General features: G+C 46.3%; 1 protein-coding gene across 1 annotated transcript; it reads right to left on the minus strand.

The window, feature by feature from the left end:
- Positions 1-747: 747 nt before the first annotated feature.
- On the minus strand, positions 748-19260 carry LOC143821599 (transmembrane protein 45B-like). Its single transcript, XM_077305741.1, has 6 exons — positions 19116-19260; positions 6968-7171; positions 4708-4920; positions 3707-3891; positions 3462-3607; positions 748-1694 (listed from the first exon to the last, which is right to left on the minus strand). Exons 2-6 carry the CDS (start codon positions 7149-7151, stop codon positions 1577-1579), a joined length of 846 nt encoding a protein of 281 aa, XP_077161856.1. The 5' UTR covers positions 7152-7171; positions 19116-19260; the 3' UTR covers positions 748-1576.
- Between the last annotated feature and the right edge of the window lie 301 nt (positions 19261-19561).

The raw sequence follows: 19561 nt of genomic DNA on the forward strand, positions 1-19561 counted from the left end.
GGCATGCTTTGCATTTTAACTGGGGGAATTTTATTTTTATTTTTGCTTTGCCTGCATGATTTAATGCCTGTTCATTGCTCCAGGCAGTTTGCTTAAAAAAAAAAACAACCCTGGGAGAAGGGAGAGGGAGGCAGGTATGAGGGCAGGAATTGGAGGCGGAGACAGCGCTTCTTTGGCTCCACATATTTCTTTAGTGTATGGCTTGCTGGTTGTTCTTCTCTAGCTTGCCCTTTTTGGTTGGGGGAATCCACTTTATGAGATTCCCCAGCTAACACTTTAAAATGGAGGATGTAGCTACTGGTTTGCTGCTTGGACGCTGGATGTTGGTGACATTGTACAAAATGCAAAAAATATGGCATCTGCATAAGGTAAGTATTTCACTATATTTATTGGGTGCAGAATGGCCATGATTCTAAGAATGGAGCAATGAATTGCTCCCATTAAGGACCACTCAGGTGGAATGGCGGGCAATCCATTCCAAAATGTGTATAAGTTCTTGTTGTGTCTATGTTCCTACTTCAGTGTTTGGAGTTGGTCTTGTATTGAATAAAGGGCAGTTTATTTTGGAAGAAGTTTGTGGTTCAAGACTTCATGTCTACCAAACCTGCAGACTGTAATCCAAGACTGGCATTCTACTCTGTGGTTTCCTGGAACTCCCATATATAATTGACTTTGTACGCTAAAAGGTTTATTTGCACAGGGACAAACAATGCTTACCGATGTATGTACACATGGAATGGAGCTGCAGACAGTCCCAAGTACACGGTTTATGAACTTTTAGGACTTCTGAAAATTTACATAAATTACATACTTGCATTATCTCTATCAGTCTCTATGGCTATATATCCACCACTTACGCAGTTGGTAAATCCATCATAGTATACCACTCCATTCCTGGCCATCCTGTTCTCACCGATGTTGCTGCCAACCCCTCTTTCCCTAAATTAGCATCATTAGACCATATAGATCAGAGTTCCCAACATGATTTATTACAAGGGCTGGATCGAAATAAAAGTCACTTTTTGCTGGATCTACATAAAAGTCACTTTTTTGGGTCAGGCTGTATGTGTCAGAAATCATAATGCCAGGTATGAAAGATATGCCAGGTAGGAAAGGACACAGTCATACTAAGTTTCACTCCCAATGCAAACATGCTCAAAACATTAACACAGCATTTCCTTAAAATATCGCCCTGAATGCTTACCCTCTCGCTTCCACTGCCCTCATCAGCTCATTAGCCCCAGAACTGTAAACAGGGACATAAAGCATTTAGAACAGCCCAGAATGGTTCCGGCCTGTGGATCGTACGACACCCCAATTTAGACAGCATCTGTATTGCCTGATTTGTCTTTCTAAAAAAACACACACACAAGAAGGTAGAGAACTGTAAGATATAAACATGAAGATAAGCCCATTTAAGAGGATTTGAGGAAGTGCTGGCCTCATCGCTCTGGAACAGCCGAAGACCTTTGGTGGTCCCTTTTTTGCTTCTTCTTGTCAGAGTTTTTTATTCCTTTGGGGTTTTAAGAAGATGTGATGCTTCTGGCAGCAGCAGAAACCAGCAAAGGCGACGGTCTCATTCTTCGTCAGATTCTTTTAAAAGGGCAGCACGAGAGTCCTTTTCTTGCCGCTGCTTCCGGAAGCCGAGTTTGATTTCTGCTTCTCTGCTGCTTGCCCAGCGCTTTTGGGTGAAACTGAAATGTAAGAGCGACAACAAGCTCAGTTCTTATCCACCCCATGCCAGCAGGGTTCAAATAACTAGTAATGCCGCTACCAGCGGATTGAGGGGAAAGATTTAAAGACCTCTTTTCACGTGTTTATAACCCCCCCCCATTATTTAATTTTATTTATTATCCAATTTACATACCCCCCCTTCCTTGAGGACTCAGAGCAGCTAGCAACATTTGTGAAAAAAAACAGAAGTCAAAACATTTTCACATTAAAATTATGCTGCATTCAAAGCAGCAAACATTTGCATCCTGGGAACTAGTCAGATTTTGTTTCCCCTTTGTGCGTGTGTGTGTGTTTGTGTGGGGGAGTGAACTGCTGATTTGCTTTTATTTATTTAGATTTCTATACCACCCATTTCTTTGCAGCTCTCGGCGGTTTACATTGAACATTCTATAACTTACATGGAAGGTTATACAGACTGTAACATCAAAGCAACTTTCAATAAAGCGTCAAAAGATTACAATGTCACATTTATAATATAAAAAAACCATTAACAGTAACATTGGGAGGTTAATTATTTCATCTGGGGGGACCAGCAGGTTCTCTGTCAGCCTCAAGCGAATGGCTGGTGGAAGAGCTCCCTCTTGCAGACCCTGCGGAACTGTGGACGTCCGGGAAGGGCTCTGATCTCCTCAGGGAGCTCCTTCCACCAGGTGGGGGCCAGGACCGAGAAGGCTCTGGCCCTTATTGAGGTCTGACGCGCTTCTCTGTTGTCCATAAGTGGCTTCCAGGTATATTTAAGTGGGCAGATGTGTTGTTCTGAAGTAGCAGGATAAATTTAGAATCCAGCGGCACCTTTCAGACCAACCGAGTTTTATTCAAGGGACGAGCTTTCCATGACATTGTGTTTGAGGAAGCGAGCGTGGGCACACGAAAGCTCATCCCTTGAATAAAACTCAGTTGGTCTTAAAGGCGCCACTGGACTTTACATTTGTTCTGGCATACAGGTGGTTATTTTTACACATTCCTGTGTTCGTTTGTTTGTTTGTTTGTTTGTTTGTAGGGAGGCCAGCTATTGATAGTAGGATGGTGAGCCTCAGACTGCCCTGATTGAAAAATCTCCGAAGTGGCGCAGTTACTATGTGGTAAGCCACGGAGCGCTTCCCTCCGAATCCAGACGGGGGTCAGGGTACCAGCCAGCCACAGGTGAGTGCATGGCAGCAGTGGCCCGGGCAGGGAGAGGGCGAGGGTAGGGCTCTCGCTCTCCTCCCTTCAGGGCAGGCGAGAGGCCCAGGGCATTGATCTAGGGCAGGGGTAGTCAAACTGCGGCCCTCCAGATGTCCATGGACTACAATTCCCATGAGCTCCTGCCAGCATTCACTGGCACAGGCTCATGGGAATTGTAGTCCATGGACATCTGGAGGGCCACAGTTTGACTACCCCTGCTCTAGGGCATGGAGGTTTCAATGGCCGAAGCGCTTTGGCTGAGCCTACGCCAGTTCAAGGCAGGTTCTTCCAAACCCGAAGCGGTCCAGCGTTTCCTTTCCCTGCACATCCCTAACTGATAGTATTCTGTAGGCCTCAACCATAGGCTCGGCGGAATAGCTCTGTCTTACAGGCCGCCTCAATCAAACTACAGTGAGTACAAATGGTGCACATTGATGGGGCAGTGAACACGGTTTCCAGGATTAGTCATCTCCACCCAACATCTTCCATAGCTAGCTGTACCCAACACCTTTTGTCCCCTGCCAAGAAAACAGCCAATCAAACAAGAGGTCTGTAAAACTCACTGGTAGACGAGAACGTAGTTCCCAGCCACAATGCAGATTGCGAGGACATAGTGCCAGCAGAAGCACATGGTGATGAACATCACGTTGCTATGATCATTCTCATCCCAGCCTGGGCCTCCCCATGGTGGGAAGAGCACAAAGCCTACCTGGGAAGAAAAGGAATACAGTGTCATCCTAACCCTTGTGACTTCACTGGATGGCAACTCCATCTTGAAAAAAACAAACAAACACCAAGGGTAGCCCACCTGATAAAACCAGGTTCCTTGCAGAAGGCTAAGGCTGGCACAAAAAAGTTCCAGTATGATGTTTTCTTGCAAGAAGACTTCCACCAGGAGACTGGCAGCTCCCGCAAAGGTGGTGATGAGCAGCAAAGTATGGACGTGTTGATCCAACATTGGCCGGCCCACGATGTGGAAGTAGAAGAGGAAGCCTGTTGAAATGGACCCCACAGTCTGCATTTTTATTCGTGTCTATAAAAGTAATTCGCTCTCAGTTGCGGCATTTCAATTTGGCTCTTTTCCACAGTTAGACTAGTATGAGCTGTGGTCTTTAGAAGAAGAAGAAGAAGAAGAGTTGGTTCTTTTATGCCACTTTTCTCTACCCAATGGAGGCTCAAAGCGGCTTACAATCACCTTCCCTTTCCTCTCCCCACAACAGACACCCTGTGGGGTGGGTGAGGCTGAGGGAGCCCTGATATTCCTGCTCGGTCAGAACAGTTTTATCAGGGCTGTGGCGAGCACAAGGTCACCCAGCTGGTTGCATGTGGAAGAGTGCAGAATCGAACCCGGCTCACCATATTTGAAGTCCGCACTCCTAACCACTACACCAAACTGGTTCTCACGTAATGGGTCCCAACCTGGGGATTGCACTGTTCTTTTTAAGGATCCTGCTTTACCTGGATGGGCCAGCCTCCGCCCGGTCTTGTCAGATCCCAGGCGTTAAGCAGGGTTGGCCCTGGTTAATATCTGGATGGAAGACCTTTGACCTTTGGGAGTGGTGATCATAAACAGCTTCATATGGTCCAGTGGGTTGGCAGAGAAACCCATCAGCATCTTGTGGCTACTGGATGGAGCAGGATCAATGCCAAAAGACAATCGTAACTTTGCACAGAGCTGCCACAATGACCTGCCTGCAAAACCTGCCAACAAGGTGATTCATTCTAATCATTCTAAACTGGCTGACGGAGACATCCAGGCTACATTCACTGAGTGACATTCCATATCTGAGAACTTAGGGTAGCACCAACCTTCAATAAAGAGTGCAATTGAAAGCATCAGGCGATCCAGTCCTCTGGGCACTATGGATGACGAGTAGGTGAGCACATCCGCTACCCCCGAGATGCCGAAGAACAGGTACATGGTTGTGTGTTGCCAGTTCATCAGCTTCACCCAGGTTCTAGGGTTCCCGCCATAGAGCTGCAAGTGGGGACCGCTTGGAACAAACTGTTCAGCCAGCATCCCTGAATGACAGAAGCAAAAGATGAAGACGAGCATTCCAGCATCTAGGAGTGAACGAACATCCACCTGCTTCCTCCAGAGGCACATTCCCCGCCACTCCAAGGATTGATCTCTGGCCTCAGAGTAGCATTCAGGGGAGGGGGAACCCAACACCTACAATAAGCCTCTCTGAACCCATGGGGTAGGGCAGGCTGTAACTCAAAGAAGCAACACTCAAGAAGCCAATACACAAGAAGATGCGGCAGAAGGTTACGTGTGAGATTTATACTCAGCTGTTCAGACAGCCATCATTTCTGAAAGTGGATTGTCTAGGGCCCATTCCGCACACATAGGATAATGCACTTTCAGTGTGCTTCGGCAGCTGGATTTTCCTGTGCGGAACAGGAAAATCTACTTCTAAAGTGCATTGAAAGTGCATTATCTATTGTCTGCAGAATAGGTCTAGATTAGGGGTCTACCATGGTGTGCCCATGGGTGCCATGTTTCTCACCAACACCTTTCCTGGTGACTGACAAGTATTATTTGAATGAAGGCAAGGCCGGGTGAGGCCTGTTCCCAGCATGGCTTCTGATTGGCTGTGTAGATTAAAAGCAGAAAAGCAGAAAAGCACAGACTATGGAATTTGTGCTATCATTAAATATACAAAGAGGGCATTTTTGCACAACCTTGCCTTACTGATTCCTGTTTGTGCTTTTCTGGTCTTCTGATTTCATAGTGAGGAACCTACGGGTCTTATATTTGTGTAGAATACAAAAGGCATCCTGTTCAACAGAGCCTCTGCTTTATACATTGAAGAGTTACTGGGACAGTGATGAGTAACCTTGCGTCCTGAACTCCAGAGGGTCCACAGAAGCTCCCGAGAGAGTTTGTGGTCTTTCCTCTCTTCCCTTAATGGAGTTGGTCACAAGCCAGGGAACCAGCTTCTTCCCTTGCTCCCCATCCCATGTGTCAATCGGATCTCTCATGGTTTCTGTGCCTGGGAGGGGGCGGAGACTGAAACTGACTATTGTCTCTCCCCTCCTCAGTCCTCCTCAAGCCCCTTTGTTAGAGCAAGAGGTGATGTCACTTCCTGTCAGCTGGCACGTACAGGAAGGGGGCGAGTGGCCAGATGGCAGCGCTTCCAGGGCTCCTTGAAGCCTGAAAAATAACTTTAACGCTCCTCTATGGTCAAAAGGTTGAAAAAGCCTGGTCTAGAGCATGAATCCAAGGCCGGTTTAAAGATTCGGGGGGGCTCTAGCAAAGTGCAATTGCTGTGAGAGCAGCCAGACTGGGGGCAGAGGGATCCCCACACTGGAAAGGGGTGTCAATCTGAGTGTCCTTAAAGAGGGTAAAGGAGGAAGGAAAGATGAGGGAGGACTGAAGCCAATCAGTCAATGATGGGCCGGGGGGGGGGGTACAGATCATTTCTGGTTTTATAAATCAGGAGGGCAAAGCATGAGACAAATCGTTGTTGTTGTTGTTATTATTAATTATTATAATTGTTAATTATTTCTTACCCACCACTCCCAATAAGGGTCGCGGCTGGTTACAGAATGTGCGTAACCCCCAATAAAAACTACCCCTAAAACAACCAAAAATTACACTCAATACAATTCACAGACAATCAAAATATACCAGATGTACAAAAGCGTCGAAAACTCAAAACAATTAAACCTCATCCCCAATATCACCCTTGGGGGCAGTAAAAGGGGTTGCTGACCACTAACCCGCCATCAGAGTAACCCGGGAGGGGGGGGGTCCAGATTTTCCTTAGTGCGCTGGCCTCAACTATAGACCTGGCGGAAGAGCTCCGTCTTACAGGCCCTGCGGAATGCTGAAAGCTCCCGCAGGGCCTGTAGCTCTTCCAGGAGGTCATTCCACCAGGTTGGGGTCAGGACCAAAAAGGCCCTGGTCCTGGTAGAGGCTAGGCGCACTTCCCAGGGGTATCACCAACAAATTTGCATGCGCAGAGCGTAAGACCTTGTGGGAGGCATATAAATGAATGAATGAATGAATGAATGAATGAATGAATGAATGAATGAATGAATGAATGAATAATGCAGACCTTACCAATTACAGCACAAGCAATTTTAGCAGACCCTTCAATGATTTCCAGAAGATTGAATTGACGGTTTCCATGTCCATTTTTTTTCCATCTCCTGCTGTGGTATTTCATTGAGTATTTCACAGACCACCATAAGCCGAAGATGATGAACAAAGAGCCGGGAAGAGCATGTCCCTGAAAATTTGCCATTCTTGCCAAGTCACAGAAACCTAAGTTGGGGGGAAAGTAATTGTAAAAAAGCATTGTAAGCCCCAGTTTAGAGCTGGAGTCTCTCGGTGGCACTTGGAGGTCTCTCAGAATTGTGGTCCTCCAGATGTTCATGGACTACAATTTCCATGAGCCCCTGCCAGCAAACGCTGGCAGGGGCTCATGGGAATTGTAGTCCACAAACATCTGGAGGACCACAGGTTGACTACCCCTGCTCCAGAGGACAAATATACCAAGATTTCTGTTGATGTGTGTTTCTCTCTGGCAGTTGTTTTCCTGCCCCAAGAGTAGACAAGGACTTAGCCTTTGGGAAAGAAGTTGGCCCCATGCCCCTTGTGAAAGTGGAGGTTTGTTCCAGTTTCTTTCTATTTTGCAGCTCAACGAACTGTGCTTCCACTGTGAATTTGTCTCTGTGTGTACTGAGCTGAATAAGAAAGACAAGTCAGTGGGAAACTTCAACAGTGCCTTCTGCTGTGTGTGGGTGAGGACTGGCAGCTGCAAGTGAATTCCCCCTGAGTTGGAGCATGGGACTCCCTGCTGCAGGCTACTCCTGCAAGGTGGGACAGCTTCAGAAAACACTCATGCCCGGAATCCCATCTAATATTTTGGTGGCTGACATTCCCCCCACTTAACACAACCCTCCTCCTTTGTATATTGAACTCCTCATATCATTAGGGTTCCTTTACATCCCCCCCCCCTTAATCTGAACCTACAAAAACAATGTCTGGAACCTAAGATCAAGACACCAGTAGCCCTTTAAAGACTGACAACATTTGTTGGCAGGGCATGAGCTTTTGTGAGTCACTGCTCACTTCTTCAGATATCTGCAAAGTTATGGCTAGTTTTTAAGGGAAATGGGTGTGCCACACCGCCAATTTTCTGAATACACAAGGAGGCAAGGAGCTATTTGGACAGGATGTGGAGGAACACAATGGCTTCCAGTTGGCAAAGATGTTAAACAAAGATTGCTTTTTATCTCCCATATTACAAGGGCAATTGGATTACATTTAGACGAAGGTGGGGTGAACATTCCTGAAAGGACTATTATGCAGGTGAGGGCACTTGGCTGGAAGAAGCGCAGGCTTGAAATCACTCCTGATGAAGGCTAAAGCAGAAAGTGTCAAAGCAGGATTAGAGCTGAACACCAAGAAGACAAAAATAGTGATGATCGGGGAACTACAGAACTTTAAAGGCTGCTGATGGAGAAACTGGAATTGTCCAGTATTATCTAAACTTGGTCGTCAACCCAGTGGAAGACGGTAACCGAGAAATCAGGAGATTGAGATCAGAAAGGACAGCCACGGAGAAGCTGGAACAGATTCTAATGCAGATTCTAATGCCGCGACCCTTTAATACAGTTCCTCATGTTGTGGTGACCCCCAACCATGAAATGATGCAAGGCTTCTTTCACAAGTTAAACCAAAACGGACCTATGGCGTGAAAATGCATTTTTCATGATTGTATATAAATTGTTTTTTCCCCCGAGGTTTCTCAGTTCAGTTCTGCCTCTTGTCCCACCATGCTGATCTCGCTCTGTTCTGCTGCTCTAGACAGACAAACACTGTATCTCAATCTACCCCACAAGGCTGTTGTGTGGATGGTACACCCCCCCCCCCGGCCAAGCTGCTTGCCCTGCCGCGACCCCTGGTTAAGGGGTCCCGGCCCCCAGGTTGAGAACCACTGTTCTAATGTGTAAGGATGTGTTGCGGGTGACCATGATCAAATACATTTGATGCTATAGTATAAAATTTTATGTTGTAATGTAGTAAAAGGGGGGACAGTGAAGAAAACTGACAGGAATCGATGGCACTTAACACAAGCGTGTAGCATTTTTGGCTTTAACTACAGTTTGGGTCAAAAAATTACATCTATGGAAAAAATGATGGATTTCTCGGGCTTAAAAACACACACAACTCCATGCGCTTTTGTGTTTGCAGGAAGCAAACTGTAAATGGTATCTGGTCTTTTTCTGTTTACTGCTTCACAGGTCTTACAAGGGCAGAGTCTGCACTTACTTTGTTTATTCCATTGTCAATCCTGTTGAATTCAGATCGCTTTGAACTCGGATCTTCCTCTCCCCCCCCATTGAAACAGGAAAGTGTTCTGCACGTGGTTAGAGTAGTTCAGAAGGGGGGGGAGGAGCCAAGCCTCTTTCTTTTCTTGAAGGGTGGGGGGAGAGGAGCCAAGCAGGGAGCCTCTTTCTTTGCTTGGAGGGGGAGGGGGAGGGGGAGATGATCAAAAAAGGCAGAGAAGGGAGAAAAAATCCAGGACCGACAGAAGTTGAGAGAAATTAGGGGCTTCTCCTTTAAGGCAAGTTTGTTACATGACCACCTGTGACCAATCATGGGTCCTCTAGGAAGAAAGCCCAGATTCAAAACAACCTTTAAATATTGAGGCTTAAAAGCACTCTAAGATATCGCACAATAAAGGTAGGGTCACTCCGGATCAATCCGTCTTGCTGCAGAAAGAAATTTTAAATCGCCCAAATTCCAAATGGAAATCGCATTCTGTGTAGAGGGCAGGGACTGAATTGATCTGGGGTTGGAATAAAAGCTCAGTGCAGTTTACACCAAGGACAATGTTATAAAACTCCTCTGCTGTGCATTGTCTCCAAAGTACAGATGGGGGCACTAGAGCACCCCAAGTACACTGTGGACTTCAATTGTAGAAGGATGTAACTCTGCTTCGGATGATAAAATCAGAGTCCAGTAGCACCTTTAAGACCAACAAAGATTTATTCAAGGCATCAGACTAAGAACTGACCATCATAACATTAGGAATATATGGTTAGTTCTTAGTCTGACGAAGAGTGCTTGCACTCGAAAGCTCACACCTTGAATAAATCTTTGTTGGTCTTAAAGGTGTGACTCGACTCTGATTTTATTGTGCTACTTCAGACCAACACGGCTACTCTTTTGAATCTGTTTGGGATGGCACAGCTAACGTAGGGAAAAAACAGTCTTGCTAAATATTTAGCTGCTGTGATTGCCTGTTAAGAAGGCTGGAGCTGGACCTGTGCAAGACCTTTGAATCAAAAGAATTATAAGAGAAGAAAGAAAAATGCTCAGGAGAACTTTATTTTCCAGTCCTTTTTCTTTTGGCAAATCAACAGTGTTTCGGTTGGCTTTTAAATTAGTTTCAAGGAACTGTGAGTTTATGAGAAACACAGTAGAGGACAGATGATTGGGAAAAGACCCACCCATTCAAAGTCTTCCTCTGCAGCGACACACCTTTCTGGGTTAAATAAACACAGCCTGGTCTAAGTCCAAGCGAGTTAACAGGTGTAGCAAACAAGCAGTCCAAAGGAGAACTATGCCTTTCTATCTATCTATACTATAATAATTGTCCTGTCCTCCCTCTCAACTCACTATGGTTCTCAACTTCGGGGTGCCAGCCTCCAGGAAGGACCTGGGGATCCCCTGGAATTGTAACTCATCCTCAGGTGACAAACATCAATTCCCCTGGAGAAAATGGCTGCTTTGGAGGGGGAACTCTGTGGCATTATACTCCACTGAGGTTCCTCTCTGCCCCAAATCCCTCCTGGCCACTCCCGAAAACTCCCCTGAAGTCACCCTCGAAATTTCCAGCCATTTCCCAACTCAGAAATGGTAACCTGCTTGTGTGTTTTTTCTGCATCTGCGTGCTTGTCTGTATCTTGGCTGAATGTCAAAGAAACCAGGGATTTTCATATAAGTGATAGAAACTTCTGTTCAAGAATTCTGAAATGGATTTCCAAGATGGTGACCTGAGCCAACAATTGGAAGTAATGCTCTCCCCATGTCACATCCCTTCAAGAAGTTTTCCTTATTTTCACAGGTGCGTTTTGACAAGCCCACCCTGTGCAAGGCGAGGCAAAAGTTTTTGGCATCTCCAAGAGAGATTTACTACCCTCAATAACTCACACAAACCACCTGAATGTCTTTCTCTAAACTGCTGTAGTTACCATATATCAGCGGTGGCCAAACTGTGATTCTCCAGATGTCCATGGACTACAACTCCCAATGAGCCTCTGCCCCTAATAGGGGCTCATGGGAATTGTAGTCCATAGACACCTGGGGAGACACAGTTTGTCTATCCCTGCCATATATGGTCAGAAGACACATGTATCAAAGACACACACCCACTGACCAACTGGGACCCAAAACCACACTGAAATAAGGGAAGGAAGAAAATAGTTTCACTCCGCATGTTAAGCCACACTGCTGGCTCCGTTTCTGCAGTTGGTTTAAAAGAACCCATGGACAGTGGTTCGTGCGGCAGCAAGAAGGGATCTCTGAATAATTGGTGAGGTGCCTGCTAAAGCTCAGAAGGATAATTGAGATCTGGTTAGAGGGAAAACAAAATAAAGTTTATGAAGGGGAACAGTACAAGTCTCTGGGCCGGGGAATTAGTCCTCTCAAGCAGCTGGAATGAGGTCAAGAATTCTATTGGGAATAGTGGGAAGATCCGTTACTCCAAGCACCCCCTCATCTGGGTGGCCCAGGCATGCCTGGTCTTCTCACATCTCAGAAGCTAGGCATGATCAGCCTTGGTTAGTATCTGGATGGGAGAGCACCAAGGAAATCCAGGGCTGCTATACAGAGACGGGCAAGGGTAAAGCAACTCTGTTCATCTCTTGGCTTGAAAACCCTATGGGGTCATCGTAAGTCAGCTCCAACTTGAGGGTACTTTCCTACTCCAAGTCACCACTACTCCAAGTCACCAAGCACTGAGCAAGTTACTCCACTCCACAGGGGAGGCAAGAGGACAAAGAAGAAGCATTTACAAGAGCAAAGAGCAAAGACCATGAATCCTGAATCATGCAGATCCAAGGCAGGGGCTCAAGTCTCTGCCCAGCAAATAATCCATAAAGTGACACATAGTGTAGAGTCGTGGTTTGTGTGTTCGAGGAGGATCTGGGATACCCAAGTTCAAATCCCCAGATAGATGCAAAGTATGCAAAGCATGACGCTAGGGCAGGCTTTCTCAACCTGTTTTGTGCAACCCTGGAAGGGTTTCTCCAACTGGATGGAAGTTAATAATTTTTTAATACATTTTTTACATTTGTTAAAAAAAAAAATCAGGTGATATGATCATATATGGTCATGTCAACCTCCCCTCCCCTCCCAACATTGAACAGGCCCTCCTGAAGGAAACCCCCTCGCCCCCAAAGAATAGTAAATAAATATAAATAAAATGGCCAGTGATGGGCATGGAGGGCGTGGGAAAGGGGAGGAGCCTTGGGTGGGCATGTCCACAGTTATGCTCCCCAACCATATTCTGCGTAATTGAATTTCTCAATTGTAAAAAGGTCAAGAAAGGTTGCTGTAGACCCTTATGGTCTCATAGGATTGTTGTGAGAATAAAAACGTGGAAAGGCAGAAAGGTACCCTACCCTGAACTACTCATTAGATTGGTGGGATAAAAATGTACAGAATATATTAATTTGTGTGCCATTCGGTGACGGCAGCACATAAGACAGGGACAGTTCCAAGCAGGCACTCTTGACTCGCTTTGAGTCCAGATTCTGGCCTAGATTATTCTGTTGGTGGAAGAGCCACTTCAACTGGAGGAAGTCTTTGCCCCTAGTAGCAATAATAATCACAATAATGGATTCAAGTTGTGGTTGTTTCTGAAGGTCAGCCTCTGCACAATGATGGCAAGTTCTCCTCTGGGCATTCAGGACTACAATGGGCACTTGATTGGGGGAGGGGGGTGGAAGAACTCTGCAGATGGCCTCTCCCTCCCCCCAGGACCTGTTGTTGCCAAAATTGCTTGTAGGGCAACCAAAACAAGGAAAGAGCAGGGTGAATTTAGAGCAATTCTTAGGTAAGGTACTTAGGTAAAGATAGTCTCTATTGCTAGAGATAATGCATGCAAATTTCAAATTTAATTTTGTTGATTCTTACAGTTGGAATGTTTTAAACTTAATTACCAATTAATACCTTTATGTATATTGTAATTTGATTACTGGTCTAGTACTGTAATAAAGACATTTTTTTGGCAGCAAGATGGGCAGGGGAGTCACTGGCAGGGGCAGCTCTCACGCGGCAGGGATCTGCAGCCTCCGAGCCTCGGAGGGAAGTGGGAGGAGGAGGAGGTGGTCAGGGGTGGGGGGCGGAAGGCGAATGGCTGGCTGCTGGACAGACAGGCAAGCCGGTTGGAGGAGGGTGCTAAGTGTTGAGTGCACTTAAGCCATGAAACCAGCTCCTCATCCAATCCCTTACCAGAAATATTAATTGGAACAGATGCCAGGAATTGCTTATAAAACAATCCATGACACGCCATGCAAATTGTTAGTTCATTTCACTTGCTTAGGAGTTGACAACAGCTGCACGAGCTTTCCTGGAATGGCTTACGTTGTCCTTTTGCTCGCCTGTTTTTTCCTGCACGTTCTCTCCTGGCATTTTTGTCAGAACCCGGAGCTTTTTCAGAAAAGTACTTGGCATATTGTTTGTTCAGAAAGCACGGGCTACAATGGGCCCTCATTAATCTCTACTGCAAACCCTTCGATGGTGCTGCTGCCCTGGAAACAATGAAGGAAAAGTTCATGGGCTTTGTGTCTCCTATTTGTCCCCTTCCTTGAGCACGATGCAGCCCCACAGGCTAATTTTTCAAGTGATGGAGGTATTTCAAGAACGAATCACGAACGAATCTATTTTGCAGGGTGGAGTTTTTCTGCTTGTGTTTTGTTCCTCGACTTTGAACTGTTGCCTCTTCCTCATTGTGCCACGCTGTGCACTTGCTTAATCACTGGTCTTCTGTTTTCGGTGCCACAATCTGTGTTTGCTTTTGTGGTATAGGAACAGTGCGTATACAAGGCCTGCCCTTTAATCCCATGGGTGCAAGAGGCAATTATAGTTCTCCTAGTTCAGGGGTAGACAAACTGCGGCCCTCCAGATGTCCGTGGACTACAATTCCCATCAGCATTCACTGGCAAGGGCTCATGGGAATTGTAGTCCATGGGCATCTCGAGGGCCGCAGTTTGACTACGCCGGTCCTTGTGGGTAGAGACTTCGCCACACACTGAAATATCTTGGAAAATTGGTGGTGCTGAAACGATCTTACATATGCGAAACCACAAAGGGAAGAAAAAAATCAGGATTCTGCTTTTCGCTCTAATGTGAGCTGATAGTTGGACATGGCTTTTGGTTGATTCTGAGGGACTGGAACTAGAAAGAACCAAATGAGCAACCCTGAGGATTTGTTTTACATCCCAATAACAAAGTGTGGTTTGATTTAGGAAAGGTTCAAAATCTTTCAGGAATCTTGGAGACTATTTGAAACTACAATCTTAGAAGCTCAGATAAAGGCTAGGAAAAGGCTAGGAAAAGTACAAATAGGTATAAAAAAAGTCTGCATGGCAAGTGAAGAAAGGAATTAACGCAGTAAAAAGTAAGAAAACATTTGCAAGTGGATTTTGCCTTTTCACACAGTAAAACCAAGTGTCATTAAAATAGTTTGAAAAAGCATTATTTGGGATGTGTGAAAGTACTAGGAATTTGTCACAACCAGACATCCAGTTGTGCAATAGAAGGGGGGGGGGGAAAGAGGAGGAAATCTTCTCCAGCAGACTTGCCAGCTTTTTTAATTTTTCAAACTAGTTAAGTCTCCTGTTTCACAGCTGCTTGATGTTCAGATACGAGCAGAGCCAGACGTGACTGGCCTACTTGGTGTCTGAGACAGATAATTTTTTAATACCCTCCCTCCTCTTTTTGTCATGTTGCTGTCAAGTCACATCCAACTATGGCTACCCCACAGGGCAGAACGTCTGCACACAGGTACGCACAGTTTGTTCTTCTTGTAGCTGCCGGAGGTTGTGCTTAGTTGTATGCAGATGACACATGGCTTGAGTGGGGTGGGGATAGATACTGTATATTTTTCCTCCATGCAAACACTCACTGCAGGTAGAAAGCTACCATCCTAGGGACCAAACCACACAAAATCAGCAGCAGCCCAGTTTGACTAGGATTTGCAGCATGGTGGGACGTTGGGATTCCTGCTTTCCCCACCATTCTTGTTTTTTCCAAGCTGAAACTGTCCCAGCAGGGAGCTATTTGCACCAGGGGTAGTCAAACTGCAGCCTTCCAGATGTCCGTGGACTACAATTCCCTCTTGTGGCGCAGAGTGGTAAGGCAGCCATCTGACAGTTTTGCCCATGAGGCTGGGAGTTCAGTCCCAGCAGCTGGCTCAAGGTTGACTCAGCCTTCCATCCTTCCAAAGTCGGTAAAATGATTACCCAGCTTGCTAGGGGGTAAAACAGTAATGACTGGGGAAGACACTGGCAAACCACCCCGTATTGAGTCTGCCAAGAAAATGCTAGAGGGCATCACCCCAAGGGTCAGACATGACTCGGTGCTTGCACAGGGGATACCTTTACCTTTACCTTTACCTTTACATGGAGCTACCAGTATGTCATTTTGATTAAGAAAAGCCTGAGGTGGGAGACAGGAACCCGCTCAGCCCCTACCCAATTTGGGCTCCTGCTGATTTTTTTTTTAAATGATATTCCCCATGGTTGCTTTGTGACTAGAGTGAAAGCAAGTCGGGTTCGGAGAACCCCAACCAGAGTTGCTGAAAACAAGATAATATAGTTGGGTCTTAGATGCGGATACAGTAGAACTGGTGGAGTCAGGACACCAGAAAGCCAGAGGTGCCTCCTGACTTTATGGTATTTCATGTAAATAGCAAGGAAATCAACTGGTCATAGTAAAAGAGCTTTAGATGTTCACTGAAGTAATTACCATCAAGGTTATTTTATGCATGCATACTTTCACCTCTGGAACTGGAGCGCCTCCCTGTCTCATTCAGTTACCTGACTTTATCATTCATGACCCGTGAAAAGAACCAATTCCACTCACTGCACAGAAGGAGTTAAACACCTTTCCTGGTGACATTTCCCTGCTCTGCTGAGCAGTCCCCATTTCCCCGCTCTGTAGGGGAGTTTACCCTTTTACAAGCTGCATAATTTCCTAATTGTGGATCTTTTGAACCAGGACTGTTCTGACCCACAGGCAAGGAAGCCCCTAGGGAAAGGCTTTCCTTTCACCAAGGCATTAGTTATGGCCTAGTTCCCATTACGACAGCAAACCTACATCTGAGCTCTACCGAGGGTTATCAACCCCCAGGTTGGCCCTGGAGTTCTTCCAGAATCGCAATTGATCTCAAGACTATGCAATCTGTTCCCATGGAGGAAACGGAAACTTTGGACAGTGGACTCCATAACTTCACATCCCTGCTGAGCTCCCTCTCACCTCTAAGTTCACCCTCCCATGCTCTGAGCAAGGAGCTAGCAACTCTACCTGTACCATTTCAGGCTGTTGGTCTAGAAGAAGAAGAAGAGTTGGTTCTTACATGCCGCTTTTCCCTACCTGAAGGAGGCTCAAAGCGGCTTACAGTCGCCTTCCCTTCCCTCTCCCCACAACAGACACCCTGTGAGGTGGGTGAGGCTGAGAGAGCCCTGATATCACTGCTCGGTCAGAACAGCTTTATCAGTGCTGTGGCGAGCCCAAGGTCACCCAGCTGGCTGCATGTGGGGGAGTGCAGAATCGAACCTGGCATGCCAGATTAGAAGTCCGCACTCCTAACCACTACACCAAACTGGCTCTAAAAGGATGAGATGTTGCAGGAGGATCGATTCCTCCACGGAGAAAACTAACATGTCAGGAAGAAACCCTGGCCATTTCCTAGGGAATACTGTTTTGTATAGAAAAGCATTCAATCACATAATTCTCCCATCCCTTCCGCCCATAGTCAGAAGTGGTACAGACTCACCATAAGTTTACTGCCTCCAGGCTTTGCCTTAGTTCTATCCCCCTCTCTTACAAAACATAAATGAAAACCTGTTCAGTAGTATGGGTAAAAAGATTTGCAACATTACAATTGCAAAGCAGGGGCTATTAAGGATGTCTCAGAGGAGGGAACGTGAATTTCTAGGGAGGGACAGGACCATGAGGCAGATGGAGCCACCTGCTTCCACTGGCTCTGATTTGGCATTCAAATGGCCCTGGACGGGGAGCCAGCTGGGTGGCCTTGGGCTCATCACAGCACTGATGAAGCTGTTCTGACCGAGCAGTAATATCAGGGCTCTCTCAGCCTCACCCACCCCACAGGGGGGTCTGTTGTGGGGAGAGGAAAGGGAAGGGGATTGTAAGCCTCTTTGAGACTCTTTCTGGTTGAGAAAAGTGGCATATAAGAACCAACTCTTCTTCTTCAGCAATATCAGGGCTGTCTCAGCCTCACCTCCTTCACAGGGTGTCTGTTGTGGGGAGAGGAAAGGGAAGGGGATTGTAAGCTGCTTTGAGACTCCTCCTGGTTGAAAAAAGCAGCATATAAGAACCAACTCTTCTTCTTCTTCAGTAATATCAGGGCTCTCTCAGTCTCACCCACCTCACAGGGTGTCTGTTGTGGGGAGAGGAAAGGGAAGGGGATTGTAAGCCGCTTTGAGACTCCTTCTGGTTGAGAAAAGCGGCATATGAGAACCAACTCTTCTCATGAGAATGCAAGAAATGTCCTGCTGGATCAGACTAAGGAGTCCTCTAGTACCACACGCTGTTTCACACGGTGGCCATACTGTGCACACACTGAAAATAATCTGTCACATTGGGTGAAATTAATATTGTGGTGAGACTGACGAGTATTTGTTGCTATGAGCCATTCGCCATTTGCCATTTTTAAAAAACACTCCCACCTCCGGAAATAATGGAGGTGGGAGCAAAGGCGGGATTTCTTCTCACCTGACAAATACTGGCATTGCCTCTTAACTTTCCCTTGACTGGTGATTGCGGTCACTGGCAGGATTTCAAAGGGGGGGATCGACTTTTTGCGATTACACTGCTCTCGCTAAAAAACGGGAGATTTAGCGAGATCAGCACTGCAACGAGGCGGGATGCTTACAAGGACATTTCAAACACCAAAATAAAAGCATCAGCGTAAAGTAAGGATTTCACTGGATTTTCCTTGGGCAGATTTACCACAATTATTTGAGCGAGCCCTGAAGACAGTACTCCAATTTGTTGCTGAAAACTGCCTAAGCGATTTCATACCAGTGGGATAATTCTGGGCTGCTACAAGTACATTGCTGTACTTTATAAATACCACCTTTGCTTTCACCGCTCCTGCCAAAATGGCTCCTGAGTACTGTAAAATCATTCTGGATCACTGCGATTCAGATCAGTTTTTATTTTATTTTATTTATTTTATTTTTTTTAAATACTTGTGAGAAACAAAGCATGTGATTTCTGAGTCACAGGTCAGGCCCCGGTTGACTTAGCAACCATAGATGGAATCGCTTTCCTATTTCCTGACGCATGAAACTTTTCCTGAAACTGCATTTTACCTTCCTTCGCGGAAAGAAAAACATTTTTGTTTTTGCTTTTTCTGATCTTACCCATACCCTGACCCTCCACCACACCCTCCCAACCAACAGATACCACCTTATTGCTACTGATATCAGCACTGTGATATATGTATGGGCAACGGTAGGGTATTTTCCCAACTGAGTCAGAGGTCATATTCCTCCTGTTGCATTTTCATTGTGTAAGCTTCCCCCGTGTTTGCTTTCTCCCTTACTAGGGGATGTCAGACATCAGGTGGGACCTGGAGATCCCCTGGAATTATAGCTCCCCTCCAGACTATAGAGAGCAATTCCCCTGGGAAGAAAAGAATGCTGGGCGGGGGGGGGGGGGGGAGGTGGAGTCTGTGGCAGTATACTCCACTAAGGTCCTTGTTCAGGCTCCATTTTCATGTCTTCAAAAGTTTCTCAACTTGGATCCGGCACCCCTCCCCACCCATCTCCTGCCCATGGCCAGAGGGAACCTGGCCCCCTTACTCCTTACTGATTGAATTACAAAATGGCTTTATTTGCAAATTAGTCTTCTGCGAGCCATCCCCTCCCCCTGGACCTGTTAGAAAATACAGAGAGTTTCCTGACACAATCACTAGATCCTATCCTGGTTAATCACATACCTGTAAGGCAAGGAGCATTTGCCTGAACCGGGAGACCGCTTCCTTACTCCAGCCGCGGCAGGAGGCAAGGTCCTACCTGTTCACGCCTGAGCAGCAGGTAGTTTGCTCGTGAGATGAAAGAACAGCAGGCACAAATAGCTTCATGCCACACCCTCTTTCCAAACAGAAAATACATGCAGATGACCTGTTCCCACCTCCAATGAAAATACAACTAGACTGAGAAATGAACACACCTGTGGCCAACACCTTGCTCTTGCTGGACCCTTCCCCACTCTGTGAATTTGCAGGTCCTTTAGACACCCCAAAAGCCTGTGTGGAATGTTTTCTCTCATCCGTGTGTGCACTATTGATCACCCCACTCGGTTGTTTGGCTAGCACTTGGGCAAACACAAGGGTGCCCCTGTCCTTCGTGCATTGTGCCACTGATTCCTTTTGAGATGGGGAGC

This window comes from Paroedura picta, chromosome 12 (genome assembly GCF_049243985.1).
Source record: "Paroedura picta isolate Pp20150507F chromosome 12, Ppicta_v3.0, whole genome shotgun sequence".
Lineage (NCBI taxonomy): Eukaryota > Metazoa > Chordata > Lepidosauria > Squamata > Gekkonidae > Paroedura > Paroedura picta.

Excerpts from the sequence above, each read along its gene's own strand:
- LOC143821599 (XM_077305741.1), bottom strand. The coding sequence starts at position 7,151 with ATGGCAAATTTTCAGGGACATGCTCTTCCCGGCTCTTTGTTCATCATC. Across the intron at positions 4,921-6,967 it reads AATTGCTTGTGCTGTAATTG|GGATGCTGGCTGAACAGTTT; the intron begins GTAAGGTCTGCA and ends TCTGTCATTCAG. Across the intron at positions 3,608-3,706 it reads AAGGAACCTGGTTTTATCAG|GTAGGCTTTGTGCTCTTCCC; the intron begins GTGGGCTACCCT and ends TTTTCTTCCCAG.